The 15437-nt window shown below is 38.1% G+C and overlaps 1 protein-coding gene across 1 annotated transcript; it reads left to right on the forward strand.

Annotated features, from left to right (window-relative positions):
• The first annotated feature begins 1000 nt into the window (after window positions 1-1000).
• LOC144658224 (uncharacterized) lies at window positions 1001-7912 on the forward strand. Its single transcript, XM_078518618.1, has 7 exons — window positions 1001-1145; window positions 3457-3707; window positions 4254-4368; window positions 4632-4739; window positions 5141-5319; window positions 6562-6886; window positions 7852-7912. The coding sequence occupies exons 1-7, from the start codon at window positions 1058-1060 to the stop codon at window positions 7893-7895; spliced, it is 1110 nt and encodes a 369-aa protein (XP_078374744.1). The 5' UTR covers window positions 1001-1057; the 3' UTR covers window positions 7896-7912.
• The last annotated feature ends 7525 nt before the right edge of the window (window positions 7913-15437 follow it).

Raw genomic sequence — 15437 nt, forward strand, 5'->3', positions numbered from 1 at the left:
CTAAAATACCACAGAAACGTATGTTTGCTCTGGTTGTGTTAAATTAGATACCTATTCGTAATACTTGTGTGTTAATTACCGTTCTAAAGTTACATATATCAAAGAATTTTTTGCTGTCGATTCGTTCCAATGTTGGGCTTGCGATAAAAAGAATCCGCTTAAAAAAGTTAAAACTAACGAAACAAAGAAAGACAGAAAGAAAGATTAAATTAATAAATTAGATTGCTTTGACTTAACCATGTTATGCTAAGTCATAGCTCAGTTGGTGGGACGGTCATGCGGTATGCCATGATAAATTAAGTTTTTATAATTATTCTTTCACGTTTTCCATCCAAGTGGCTCAGTCGCTTTAAGTTACACGAGATAACGTGTTTTCAATAAACTACTGCGAGATTTTATTTTAGGTGTTCTTTGATGAAAAATAACACTCAGAAGTGACTCGCAATATTAGTCATCTTAATTAAACGCAGAAGGTGGCTGGATATATTATTTGCATTTCTAAAGCCAAAGTTTGGCTTTTCTTATATCAACAAAACTTTAACATACCACTTTTCAACAACGATTCCTTCACCGAAGCAAAGGGACTAATACTTGAAACTGAAATAAACTATGGTTTTGCGTAAACAGTTATCTCTTAATGTTTCAGCATCAAGACTTTTGAACGCTTGCTGGGACTGTTTGTTCACGCAACTGTCAGACCCGCACAGCAATTATCAAATCCAAATTGTGCGTGTTTAGTCAGTCTTGTCTTCAACAATCTCTACAACTGTACTTCATTATTCATCTATAAACAAAATAAGAGAAATTCAATCATTAGTCTATGGTAGCTGGGGAAGCACTGTTTACAAGTATATACGTTTTTGCGGCAATGTTCAATCAACATAGATTAGTGCCATTAATATTTTAAAAATAAACAACAAATGAGTCTTTTTATTTAATTATATCCCCGGCTCACTGGTTTACCTCTCCTTTGTCACTATCACAGTGAGTTGCAGATTCCTGTGTTTTCAGTGAGTCATTCTTCCAGCTTCTACCGTTTTCAGTGGTATTTGTAACTATGATAGGTCGTTTGATCCGTGTGACTTTGTTGTTTACTTATATGCTTTGGGGAGCTTGGTTGCTTTGCATCGCAGATGCCAGACAAGGTTAGTAAACTCCTCTATATGCAGGTGGCAAAATGTGTTCTTTGTAAAACTGGAGGCAAAAATTATTATTTTTTTATTGCAATTGCTCTCAAAAGTTGGTTATATTTTTTTGTGACGTCGTGCGAATGTTGTTCTAAAATTTTGATCAACAATTCATAAGTAACCGTTGGAAAACAGTTTAAAATTCAACAGGCGAATGTTTGCTAAATCGGCTTAAGCTGCAAAGGTTCGATAGAAAAATAAAAGAAGACCTACAAAACTATGAATATCTCAAATCTTTGTTACATGATGGATTTTCAACATTTCTTTTCAAAGAGGACTAAAATAAAGTTGCTTAGTATCTAAAAGCGAGGAAAGTTATCCCTTTCTTACTCTGCGTTGCATTTCACATTTTGTTTTTCATTAATATTTTACACATCGAGCAAGTATTTTTAAGTCGAGATAGCTATGGGAATTGAATGCTCTTTCGCCTTTTTACTACATCGAAAGAAACTCTCATGTAAAAAAACTGAAAATGTGGACTCTTCCACAGTATTTCTTTCAACCTTTTGTCATCGACAACGTTTTTAATTAAAATCAGTTCTCGAATTGAAATTGTCATCTACGATTGCATCAGAATAGCCTTTTCGCAGACTTAAGTACACACATCTTTCGACCGTTGCTAAAGTTTTTGTTACAAAGAAAACCTACAGATGTGAGCTCTAACGTTGTTGTCGTTGCCTCGAAATACCAAATTTTACATAGTACTTGCAAGCGTAAGTCATTCTCACCAATTTGCTTGAAAAAAAGTTAGGATGACTTCCAAATAATTTTAATTTTAATTTGGAATATCATCTCTTCAATTGACAAAAGCAAGCTCTCAGAATTACCAATTAGTTCATGCTGCTGAGGTAAACATGCAGTTTGTTGAATAATTGGAGGTATTTAATTCGGCTGCGGAGTAGTTTTAGTTTAGTTTACATAAGAGAGTTTCGGTATTATATTTTACGCGGAGCTTGTCTAAACGAAATATATCACTTCCTGTAACACAAATTACAGCAATGCAATAAGTTTTCGCTTCGCCATACAGTTATAATTTCATAATTTCGATGGCATCGAAAATGGCGGAGGCTGACTAGGGTCCTTTAACCCCATTTTTCCTGGGGTACAGAACAGAAAATGCCCGCACCGACTTTGAGCTGATCTTACTTGAAAAACAGCATTTACGCAATAACGGCAAATAATGGCCAATCTAAAATCTAGAATTATTTAAAATTATCGGCAGTATTTATCTGGGTTATTAAAAAATTGGCCGGGTGACTTGAAATTTTTATGGCAATCATGTTTTCAAATGTTGTTTTCTAAGCTTATTTTCTCCGCAAAGTTTTGGTTTTTATTTCAGATCCAAAGTATTTGCATCATTATAATTTTAAGAATTTTTTTTTTGTCATAACTGACGTAACGCGAGTGGCGTTAAAATAAACACCTCTGAATACCCCGCAAAGAAATCCCAAGGTAAGTAGGGTATAACTAGACCGAGAGCCCAGGATTTTAATATCAGTTGTTTGTTGGCGATGAACGAAGCCCCTTGTCAGTAATCAAAGTCACCCTACTCCGATGATTGCGTTCTATCAAATTCCAATAACTTCACTAAACGGCTTCAGAATGGCTCCAAAATCGGCACAAGAGACAAGTACACGACACATTTAAAGTAAGAAACTTTATTTCAAATAAGATAGTTACTAACACTATTTTTTTACGATCGGTGACTCTCCCATACAATTCTCTATATCCCCAAGCTAAACCATACACCACGTATGCAGAGTCGAATTTTGAGCTTGGGAAGCCTGTGATGTAATCTACTTGTAGCCGATTGTGCTAGATTGCGAGTATGCCAAACGCAAGCAGCTGAGGCCCGGTTCAGACGCCGATCTTTTCATGAGCCGAACCTAATTCCTTGAATTAAGTACATGAAAAGATCGGCGTCTGAATCAAATTAGAACGGCTATTTCAATTTGGAACGGCTCACCCGTTCTTCCCGCCTGGCTTGGCCGAGAATTTCGCCTGTGGAACGCCTTTAAATCAGGCGCCGTACTTTTCTTGTGCCGATCCTAATTCATAAATTATTATAATGTATTTTGCCAGCAGTTTGACTGGTTTTATTGGAACTGTATTAGGAACGGCCTCGGAGCGGCCAAAAAGTACCGCGTCTGAATCAAGAGGCTTACTTTTGTCAATTTGGGTTGGTCAAAATTCGAATTGAGTTCGGCTCATGAAAAGTACGGCGTCTGAACCGAGCCTGAGTTATTTACCATTATTGTAACACTTTCAGATCTCTGTCGATTGCTGAAGTTCACAACACCGTTAGAAGGCTATGCCCTTGTTGGCCATGTGATAAAAAACCTTTCCATAGGATTACACGCCTCATGTAATCACCTGTGCACAATGGAAAGCCAGTGTGTCTCATTTAACATTGGTCCTCCAACAAATGCCAGAATGCTTTGCCAGCTTAGTGATTCTGATCACAACACGCATTCTGAAGATCTTAAACCAAAGGAGGGATTTATCTACAGGGCTACACAGGTTAGAAACTCGATCACGGAGTCGGTTTTCATTTTTCTGTGCGAACTTAACCCTATTCAGACCGGGGGAAGGGCTTTTGAGGCCCTCGCCAACTTTGAACGCTTTTACTTCTTCAAGATTCAACCAAACCCTACCAAACTTTGTGAGTTTATCTAAAATTTATCTGGAAATAATTTGGTAGGATAGGACGTTGTGTCAGGAACATGACAACGGCATTTTGATAGGCATGTTTTCCCAAATTTGTAATTTTCGTGTTTCTACTAATGTAAATAAACTTAAATGCAATTATTTTTTACCTTTTTAGGGTTTTTAATCACAGTTTTGTTTAATCACAGTTTATGTAAATGTCACGTGATGCGACGTCATCATCCCACGTGACGTATGCCAAAAAAGATGTTCGGACATGCTATACATCCTATAAGTTTCATTGTGATTGCTTAAATATTCTGGAAGTTACATAGTTACCCCCCGCCTCCCCCCTCCCCGTCAAAGAAGGTACAAAAAATCCCGGTCTGAATAGGGTTAACTGCTTGTTTATTTTATCAGAACGCTTGCTCCAGTAACCCCTGCTTCCATAATGGAACATGCCTGAATGGATTTACTCCCAAGGGATATCTTTGTGGATGTAAACCTGGTTATGCGAGAGAAAACTGCGAAAAAGGTAATGGAAACGAAAAGTACTTTCAAATCTGCACTCTATAAATCAAACACAACCAACAAAAAGCCACTATTTTCAAAAGTCCTTTGAGTGAAATTTTATCTGTCATTAGTATTGCATCTTCACATCGAAACTTAAAAAGTTCAATTCTACTAATACTTGTATGTTTTGTTGGTTCAGTTGCCACTTTCTGTATTCACTTAGGGCTAGATCATAGAGATTTGGTTTGGAAGAAAATTATTATTGTTTTGAAATCTTCTTTTCAGTTGTCAACAACTGCTTGGACGCCTTTCCAACAACTGGAATAGTTGAGATTTTTAATCACGGCCCGGAGCTCTTTTCTGTTTACTGTGATCAGACACACGACGGTGGAGGTTGCTAATGCCATTTCTTTTTAAATATTATTTATTATAAGGGAGGTTTTCAGACTAGGAAGCACTTTTAAAGTTTGCTTAATATGAATATTTAGACAGCAATTAAGGATGATTTCAGTTTGATTCAGTTTTCATAATAAAATTATGTCGTTATCCGATGTGATGTAATGAGATATGATGCAACCCTTTGCTCTACTCTTCATCTAAGCTTCATAAAAAAGCCATAACTGAGCAGAAGGGGTGGGTATTGTGTGGGTGTTGGTAGTGAATGGTTTTCCTCCGAAGACAACTACCAGCTGTAATTCTTAACAGACCCTGCTATAGGTGGCTTTTCCATTTCTCATAGAGCTTTACGTAAAAGAGTAGAGCTGTGTAAAAAAACTTTTGTTTCCGATACCAAGGCTGGACAATGGCATTTAAAGTTGTTGGTGGCGTTTCTTTACCAAAAGTGGGCCAGTTGTGGAATTCATCCTCGATGTTTTTAGAGAATGTCAGTGCTGCCCTTGACACGACTGCAGCACATCTTGGGCATTACAAGAACCGCATTGTTCTGAACTGGACAACTTTTAATCCTCAAGAGGTATATTTAAGAGTAGCTTATAAAACGCAATTCAGCCAATTTGGAAAACAATTCGAAGTGTGTTCTTATTTCTGATAGTCTTTTGGGTGTTTGTTTTTTCGTACTATGAACTACACTGAAATCACACTGTCAGTCTGTGTGGCTTACTAACCATTATTTTACTGTCCGAACACATCATGGAATGGAATTCCTCCAGTAGTATTTAAACAATGGTGATAAAACATCTTTTGCGCATAAAGTGTTTAAAAATGTTTCTCTTAGTCATGGTAACCTACCAATTTTGGCTTTATTTAGGGCATCAATGACTTAACTTTATTAAGTAGATTTAGCCAAGCCTAAAAGCGGAGCTCCCCGGTTATTTACTTCGCCCTTTTGGAAAATCTGAATTTACTGACCGATAACAGAAAAAAATATAGCACTTGAGCTCGCGATTTAATTAAATCCATTACTTGGTCAGCGGTAAACTTAAAAACATTCGACTTCAATGAGTTCTATATGGGAGCCGCGATATGTTCATGTGATACTGGTCAGCGGATATCTTGTTTTGACAGCTGTCAATTGACCATGACATGGATGCACAATATCAAAGATGTAAGCTGATGTTAACCACAACCTTAATTAAACCTATTTCTTGAGTATGGCCGCCATGTTGGGGCGACGTCGTCGTCGCTAGGGTGCACGCGTCCACGAACCATGCCGCTAGCCATGATGACCATGAAAAACCAAAAGCATGGGTCTATTAATTTCCTATGGGTATGGGGCTCTGCTCTTCGGCCTTTCGGGCCGCTGAGAGCTCCGCTAAAAACCAACCATCATCGTTGGTCAAGAGTCTATATAATATTATAGCGGGTCACACATCCCGCAAACCGCCATATTTTTTTCTTTTTAGACCGCAAAAAAGCTTTCGTTTTCTTCCAAAGACTGAAAACGCCATAATCTCTTGACCGTAAACCGCCAGAATAGGAATGCACTAGCAAACGCACACACAAAATTGGCCTATACCGCCAAACCACCAGAATATATTAGACCCTATTAGTCTCAGAGTCTTAGTGATTGACCCAAGCTATTCAGAATAAAAAAGGATGCATTGATAGATCAGTAACGTTTCTGTCACGATTTGGTCTAAAGATATAGCAGTAATTATTTTTCTGATACATCTTAGTGAATATAAAATATAAATTTACAGTTTACTTGACGAGTGCACGTATTATACGTATAATGTTTTTTTTGCTGTGATTACAGGCCCGTGTGGTGCTGTATAAGGATGGCAATGAAGTGGTCGCCCTCAAGTTCAATGTTAGTGGTACAAACAACTTGAACTGGTTTTCGCAGCAAAACCTGATTTCGTCTCCATGGAGTGACCTGAAAACGGCTGAAAACTTACAACAGTTTGACTTGACCGGTTCATACGATCGCTACTTTGAGATCAGCAAGCTTTATGATGGTTGTGAGGGTGATACTGGTTGGTTGGTAATTACAGGTCCTGGTTGCCCTTGGGAAAATCGTGTTCCTGTGCAAAGCATCCAATACAGTAAATTGGGGAATTATGTACTATGGGATGATCACGGTAAGTAAACATATTTTTGTAAATGAAATATTTGCCTGCAAATAAAATTTTTATGTTTTTCCACGGCGATGTCATGTGTTATTATTTTGTCGTGTCACGCGATGTGTGACAACATCCGGGTATGTGCCGAGGGTTCATGGGATGGAAACAAACGATGCCCCCTCTCAGATCTTATGGAACGATTGAGCATTCAATCGCTTTTGTGACATTCATTTTTTTGACTCGCTGGAGTAGGAGTTTCTTAGCCCTCCCAGCCCTCCCCTGCATCTTTTTGGCCTCTCGGCATTGCTTTTGGTGTTGTGCATTGTCGTTTTTTGGGTGCCCTCACCTTTGCTGGGCCAGAAAAAGTAATTCACTAATTACGCTTTTTGAAATGGAAAAACAATTGGATAGATTAATTTTATTAAAGCGGCTATGGGCCTTCGTCCATAGCCATTCAATTCCAACTTAAATGTGTTCAGTTCCTGTTTATGGGCCCTGCAAACAAGCGTCAGGGAATGCAGCACTGTTTGATGAAAAGGTGGGACAGAGGGGAAAACATAAATGTTGTTTATAGTGGGAATGCACTTAGCTTTATATCTCTTCGAAAAAGCTAGTTTACAGGCATGCCTTTAAAAATGAACATAACATAGTTCAAAACCCAACTACCAGAAGGAAGACCAGTTGGCTATATACAAAGCGTGACCGAGGATTTGAACTCTGGACGACAAAGAACAAATCCAGCTTATGGCAGGGTGGAGGGGTTGAACCCGGGACCTCCGGACTACATCACTGGCGTCATAAACCACTCGGAGACGCAGCCTCTTCTCAGTAAACTTTTTTTTACAAATCATTGATACCCGTGACTTTCACTGTGCTTATTATCAGAGCAACAAGGACACACAACTCGTTAAGTAAAATACAACCCCAAAGTAAGTCAAATTCCAAACTTGTATTTATCGTTGTGTCGTATATTGATCGCACAGGGAATGTCGGGATCGCTGACGTGCTAGCCGTGTTCGTCCGTTGAAAACCCCAAGAAGGACACATTAGTGGACTTTTGAAACACGAATTTAGAATAAACGATGGCCGCACAAAAGAACGCACAAAGAAGGTGGAACTGGTTGGGACACATACTCAGGAGAGAAGGTGCGAAGGACTGCTTCACATGATGATGACGATGATGCACAATAGCAGCATCAAACGTTTGACCTTCCACCGGTCGGGAGCTCTACCACTGAGTTACAGGAGTCTTGTGGTATCTATACCATGTAACTAGGTAGAAATGACTTAACTTGCGGCGTACGTCTAGGATTAGCTTTATAGTGCGGTTCGGTATGTCCGAAAAATCGCTCCCGTGGGATTTTCGTGCCGAAATTGATTTTTTCGCTGTTTTGCACTAATTTTGGGCCGAATAATAAGAATCAGATGGGGTTCAAATTTTTCGACCGCATCTTCCCATGTTTCCGGTTACTTGAGGATTTAATTTATGCTAATGAGATGCTAATTATATGCAGGAATAAGTTTTGTGAATATCTTTGCTCTGATTTAAGATTAACGTACCAAATGTTATATGAAGCTTGCTTTTGATTAGTTAAGTCATTTGACTTAAATTGGTTTCCATGGCAACCGGCGATGACGTCAGAATTAACGGCCTGCTATTTTGGCGGCGGCCATCTTGGATCCGCCATCTTGGATTTTTGAACTCTCACTTTTCTGTAGCAAAACAAAGCATTTTAAATAAACTTTAACTAACGAATGATTTCCAGTACGAACAATGTCCAGTTAAGTGCAAAAAGTTCTTTATTCTCCTGTTTTCTACAAAAATTGCATTGACTTTTGTTAGTCCCATAGTAACAACGCAAACGCTATTTGTCTTCTTTCTGTTACTGATGTTTTATACTTTTGAAGATTTCCGTTTAAAGTTTTCGTGTATTTAAACGGTTTTGTGGTAATATCTTTGCTCTGACTCCATTTTACACCGAAAAAACTTACAACGTAGTTTGACCTTTTGACGTGCGTCGTATGACTAAAGTTGTTATTCTTGTGGGTAGAAAATCAATTTAAGTCAATTAAAGTTTGGTTCGTCAGGTAGAAACGCACAATGATGTTTCTTTTCTATTCGTTCTGTCCTGGGTTTCTTATTTCTTACATAAAAGAAGGAGAGTGACCGATCAAGGTAAGCGTATTTTAAATTTATCAGAAGGGAAAGCTGAAAGTAAAGCTTAAACAATAAAGTAAGAATAATTTGAGAAGCGTTATTGTACGCCAATCAGGAAACATTTAAGGGTATTCTTTGGACATCAAAAATCTGTCATTTATTAGCACACTTTCACACCCAAAAAACAAAGCTGTAAAACTCAAAACTTTAGGCGTATTTTCACAATTTCGAGTCCTTAAAAGAAACTCGTCAGCTCGAGCTGCACATTTAAGCGTATAGACACAAAACACAAATTATTTATTTTAACTTGTCGTTGTTGTTTTGTTAAATAAGAGTCAAGTAGTAGCGATGAAGTCATGTCTCATTTGGTGTGTATTATCTGCAACGAGGGTTTTGCATTGAATAAGACGGGCCTAGACAGACAACTCCTCATCCTCTTTCTGGCGAGGCCCTGGTCGTCCTTCTAAGTCATCGACCTCTTCGCGGCCTTAAAGGGCAAGAACACTCCCTAAGTCGCAGCCCGGTGAAACTGTAATAGATTTACCGCGTTTTTTTTTCAGATCAAGTGGGAACAACGCTATTAGAAATAAAGAAAAATACGCAGGGATAATGCAGAAAACGCCTCAGCACTTAATCGATAACCACAGGAGCTGTTTGCGTTACGCTCAGCGCACCTTCGGCGCTGATTGTGAATGTGGTTCTGTAAAATAAGTTATTCGTTCGGCGTGCGATGTAGAATTAGTTCTGGCAGTTCAAAACAAGCTAGCGGACGATAGCGCCAGCTTGAATATGGCTGAAGTAAATGACATCTACGTGGCAATATTAAACAGATATTCGATGGAAATAAGCGAAACAGGAAATTACTAAAAGTGATTAAAACAACTTTTAAGTGAGCAGCTTCCAAATCTGCAGTTTGTAAGTCGCTGGGTAAAAATGAACCTAACATAGTTGTATAGTTAGCAGCCGTCAGCAAGGCTATTGATGTACTGTCAGCTCAAATGGATAGCAAGTAGGGATACCATTAAGGCGATGTTTCGGGAATGCTGATAAAGAAGTTAACAAAATTGTTAACTTAGCAGGTCAGTTCGCTGTCCAAAACACAAGAAGTCAAGTCAAGGATCAACCTAAGGCAAATAAGGGATTGAAACACACCGTACAAACACCTCTCTCAGTCGGTCTGCCCCTCGCTATTCAACCAGTTAGCCAACGGAGAACTGCCTACTCAAGTTGAAGACCTAGAGGAAATTGTCTGCCAAGTGTTCTGCAAAGCGGGACCTACCACCCTTGCTGAACTTCGATGGGAACTCTTTCGATCCAGGAACTTGGAAGCTGAGATGCTGCCTCCAATGCGTGCTTTTTTACTCCCTTACATCATCCGCGCAAACGGATGCGCGACATATCCTTTACCACCAGCTGCCCGAATCTTCCACCCCTTAAAGAGAATTGCTTTAGCGAACACCAAGGAGCATACGTTACTGTTATGTGCCTGTCTCTCCCTGTACTCTAAGCTGTTGTGGAGCTAAATAAATGTAGCTGCAATTCGGACTGCAAGGGACGCTGTAGTTGTTTTAAGAACAGGCTTCCATGCACTCCTCTTTGTTAATGTTTTAAAAAAAACGTTTCAATTCCATTCAAAGGTGACACGCAGGTTGATGATGAGGAAGAGGATGATGCTGCTCTTAGTGCATAAACTTAAGTCAACTTAACGGGACTCTAGCTACATTAGTATTAGACATAACAGGAGAAAGACGAGTAGAATACTATGGTACTAACAAAGTACATGCGCTTAACTAAAAAGTACATGTGCTCAATAAAAGGAAGAAAAAATAAGAAAGTTCTGCCCTTATTTGGACATCACTCGTAATGGAAATCATTCGTTAGTTAAAGTTAATCAAAAAAAGGCTATGTTTTGCTTTTGAAAATGAGAGTTCGAAAATCCAAGAAGGCGGATCCAGGATGGCCACCGCCAAAATAGCAGGTAGTTAATCCTGACGTCATCACCGGTTGCCGTGGTAACCAATTTAAGTCAAATGACTTAAGTAGTCAAAAGCAAGCTTTTTATAACGTTTGGTACGTTAATCTTAAATCAGAGCAAAGATATTTGCAAAACTTATTCCTGCATATAATTAGCATATAATTAGCATAAATTAAATCCTCAAGTAGCCAGAAACATGGGAAGACGCGGTCGAAAAATTTGAACCCCATCGGATTCTTATTATTCGGCCCAAAATTAGTGCAAAACAGCGAAAAACTCAATTTCGGCACGAAAGTCCCACGGGATTACATACCGTACCGCACTATTATTGTTGCTCCTTAGTTTTAACTTGTTGATTTTTACTTTCATTAAAATATAGCCAATGCATGCGATGTCATATTGTGAAGTAAAAACATTATTTTGCTTCTTAGCCATCGCTGTAACCATTTTATAGATTTATAGGTCGTGACTTGAAATATGGTGATCAGAAAATCAAGAAAGTTCAAGTGACGTGAATGGGCAGAATTGACTGATCACATTTTGGAGTCCAAAATACTTGAGTTCTTGAAATTCAATTTTGTAAATCTAGGAACGGTAAAATATGTACTATAATCATTTCATCGGGCATTGTGGCGTATTTTGCGGGCTAAAATGGAGAATTCAGCGGGCTAAAATATATTTTAGCCCGCTGCGGTGGACCAATCAGAAACAAGAAAAAACCGAAGCCAGCCAATCAGAACTGAAAACCATTCAACTGTTCGCGCCGTTTTCTTGCTGGCTGGCACAACCGCACAAGCTGGCATAATTTCAAGCTTCGTTTAATTTGAGTCGAGACGTTTCAAAACTGATTTTGAGCTTTATAACGACAAAATGTTTGAAGGATTGAACAGGAAAGCAAATTCTCAGTCTTCTCAGCTAGATGAAGAAGAATTACAGAAACTCAAAGAAGAATCCAGGCGGCGAAGTGAATGTAAGTTTGTCTTCGACGAGCGAAACTCGCTCAGTTGAATTTCAGGCATATTCCAAACTGCCAGTTCAGTTAACAGCACAATTAATTTTAACACTTCTAAATGACGACTTTTTCTTTGCTGCCGATACAATTTTGTAATTTCCTATTCAAGCAAAGTTTGTTTTGAGTAATTTTGCGGTTTTCTGCAGAGTTTTGTAAACTTTTAAACCTAGTTTTTAATCAGAAATATACGCCGACTCGCAACGGCAGTGTTCAATATATCGCTTACTGTTTTTGATTCCTTTGCTAAATGCCCTCTGAAATGATTATAATAGTAATATAGTTGATGTTCTTGGGCGTAAATATGTTTTTGGCCCTTCTCAGAGCTCATTTTAGCCCTCGCCTGCGGCTCGGGCTAAAATGAGCCTGAGTCGGGCCAAAAACATATTTACGCCCGCGAACATCAACTCTATTGTTATATTGCACTACAGGGTAAAAATTTAAGGACTGCAGCTTTGTTGGCTAGCGGATAATCGTACAAAAACATCTCGAGAGAAAATTTGCGGAAATAGGCCTTCACATGGCAGTCACATGGCACAAAATCTCAACTTTTCGTTTCCCGTGTGTGTAGCACGTGATCTTTTACCCAGGAAGTTCTCTTTCTCTCGTTCTACTAAAGCTTTAGCATAGAACTGCGCAGGCCTTAATTAACCCGCAGTGGAAGGGTCATAAGAGCCCCTAAGGGACTGGAAATTTACCTTAGCCACCCCTCCCCGGACATTGTTTCGTTGCTATTGTACTATTATAGGATGTTTTGTTCGTTCTGAAGGATATGCTTTCTTCTCGAAGATGTGATTTATAGCCTATAGCAAAATCGCGTAATTTCTTTATTAATTGTTACATGAAAATATCACGAAGAACTGAACAAGAACAAAGGAAAAACACCCATCGCTCATACACGTACATCCTCAAGAAAATAAAATTTCGCGCCAAAAATTACTTCGTATATAACAAATGCTTCAAAGACAAACAATGATATATAACAACTTTGGAAGCTTCCTTGTTTAAAATGAAAAAGCCAGCTTTTATAACCACAAGACTATTAAAGTATCACTACCATATCATAGCCCCACTACAGTAGATAACTTCACTGAAGAACGTTCTCAATATATAGCTAACAATGTGTAAAGATAGACTTCACTGATGTAGACACACAATATATAATTAACCAATACTATTCATTTGAGCATCATGTCATTTTTCTCTGTATTGATGGTTTGCAGTCGATCCCAAGAGATTCAAATGACAATGACGTGTCAGCCCTGTTGGTGGAATAAAAAATAAGCTAATCTAAAATAATCTAATTTAAGCTTATGTCTTGTTTATGAACACTGACATGGCGGTCATGACGTCACTTAACCCTCGGACGTACAGAAGGGGGGGGGGGAGGGGTTGCCACCCCTCTAAGGGTTTTCCAAAATTTTGAGAAGAAGATTTACTCTACAATGTTAAAACTTTCAGTAGCTGTTCATTCATCCCTTGCGGAAATTTTGATATGTCAACTATGTGCCCATGATATTTGACATTGTCATAGCAACGTCATAATTACAAGCAGGTCTGGCCAAAAATCGTCATTTTTAACATTTTTCTTTAATTTTCCAGTTTTTTTTACACACAATTTAAAGATTTGTTTATTTTTACATTCAACCCTCATTCTGACTTGATTTTGCATCAATTTCCGTTATTTTGTGACTTTCTAAGAAAATGGTTTAATCCAAGATGGCAGATCCAAGATGTCGGCTCTTATGACGTCACGTGACGTCATATGACATCACAGCTAACAAAAATTATGTCATCTTGTAGAGTAAGCGAAGGGCTTTCTTCTCAGCTTAAAACAATGTAATTTCCAGCGATATGTACAGCCTACCAACGTATCAGTTTTTAAGAAATTATCTTATTAGTTTCTTCCTTTTTGTTTCTTACGTACCCAAAATGTAAGCATGCTAGTCCGGTACTTTTGCTGACAAGTAGTTGTGTTTTTAAACAACTACGGTACGTATAGATATATTTCTTATTTGTATTTTTGTACTTAGTATTTTTTAATTCATTTTTCTGTGTCTTTAATTGCGTTATTGTAAGTGTTCTGTCGTTTAATTAAATAAAACAAAATAGCACCGCAAACGTTTGTGCGCCTTGAAATACATTCGATTACGCACAATTGCAACGTGTAAAAAGGGCGCAATATAGCTAAAAAATAAATGAACATTTTCTGTGGACTCATCTCAAGTTTGATGACCGATAAAACATGTTTTTTCAACCAAATTTGGAGGTAAAACACAACTTGCAACGCAATTTTATTAAAATGAGCCCGTCAGAGTGCGTCCTTTGCTTGTGGAAGATTTGAACTTAATTTTTTCAAGCGGGTGCATAGAGCCTTTGCATAAATGGCAACTGCATTTAAATAACAATACTTTTACATCCTAAGCCTCATATTCAGGTAAAAAGTCCGCTGTCTAAAAACATCCACACGCAGCTAAGGATGTATAATGTATTGTTATTCAAATTGAGGTGCCATTTATGCAACGTGTCTATTGCAAGTTGCGAACAATATTTGCGAACGTGTGACAACCACTGTGCAACTTGCAATGTTTTTCGGTTATCATGGTTGCGTTGCAAGTTGCAAAGAAAATTGCCTCGTGTAACATGGCTTTAATGAGAAAAGATAAAAAATGTAAACGATTTCTCGAGAAATTTCTCCTCCCAATCTTACCATTCCTAACCCTAAATAGCTTGTGTATGGCTAGAGAGGCTAAGATGAGTATGTCCTCTATTTAACATTACAACTATCAAGACTTTCGAATGCTTGCTAAGACTATTTGTACACTTAACCTGTACAGCAATTTAGGAATTCAAATATTGTGTGTATTAAGTCAGTTCGTCTCCAACAACCTCTACATACATCTGTATTTTATTATTCAATCTTTAAGCAAAATAAAAGAAATTTAATCCAAACTTCTGGGATGTATTATTTACAAATACATACGCTATTACGACAAGCGTTTCATCAACATTGATTAGTAACAGTATTATAATTAGTACAATTCAGGGGGCTTGTTATCAGGCGAGTAATTTCATCCGAGGGTGCAACGCAATCACGTGGGCGTCCAATTACAGGTATCCAATTTGAACAACTTCAAATTGGATACCTGTAATTGGACACCTATGCCATTCACACGTCAATCACGCGTACAACCAATTGAATTTACCTTTGACTTTTTCTTACAAAAAAGGTTCCAAAGACTTCCTAACCTTAAATTTTGTTATTGACACGAATAATTAGTAATTGGACCTCGTGTCCTACAATTCAGAGAGTAAGTAAATTTGTAAATATGCAAATAGCAATTTATATTTTTTAATTTTTCGTTATCAAATATTTTGTTCTCGAAAATATTAGCTTGTCAAGCTACTCTGAAATTCGAGATTAAAT

The sequence above is a fragment of the Oculina patagonica genome, chromosome 6 (assembly GCF_052425735.1).
Source record: "Oculina patagonica isolate OP01 chromosome 6, crgOcupat, whole genome shotgun sequence".
In the NCBI taxonomy this organism is placed as follows: domain Eukaryota; kingdom Metazoa; phylum Cnidaria; class Anthozoa; order Scleractinia; family Oculinidae; genus Oculina; species Oculina patagonica.

Bases quoted from the DNA above. Each gene is read 5' to 3' on its own strand.
- LOC144658224 (XM_078518618.1), top strand. From the start codon at position 1,058: ATGATAGGTCGTTTGATCCGTGTGACTTTGTTGTTTACTTATATGCTT. The intron at 4,369-4,631 runs GTAATGGAAACG...TCTTCTTTTCAG, and splicing joins GAGAGAAAACTGCGAAAAAG to TTGTCAACAACTGCTTGGAC. The intron at 6,887-7,851 runs GTAAGTAAACAT...TTGATCGCACAG, and splicing joins TGTACTATGGGATGATCACG to GGAATGTCGGGATCGCTGAC.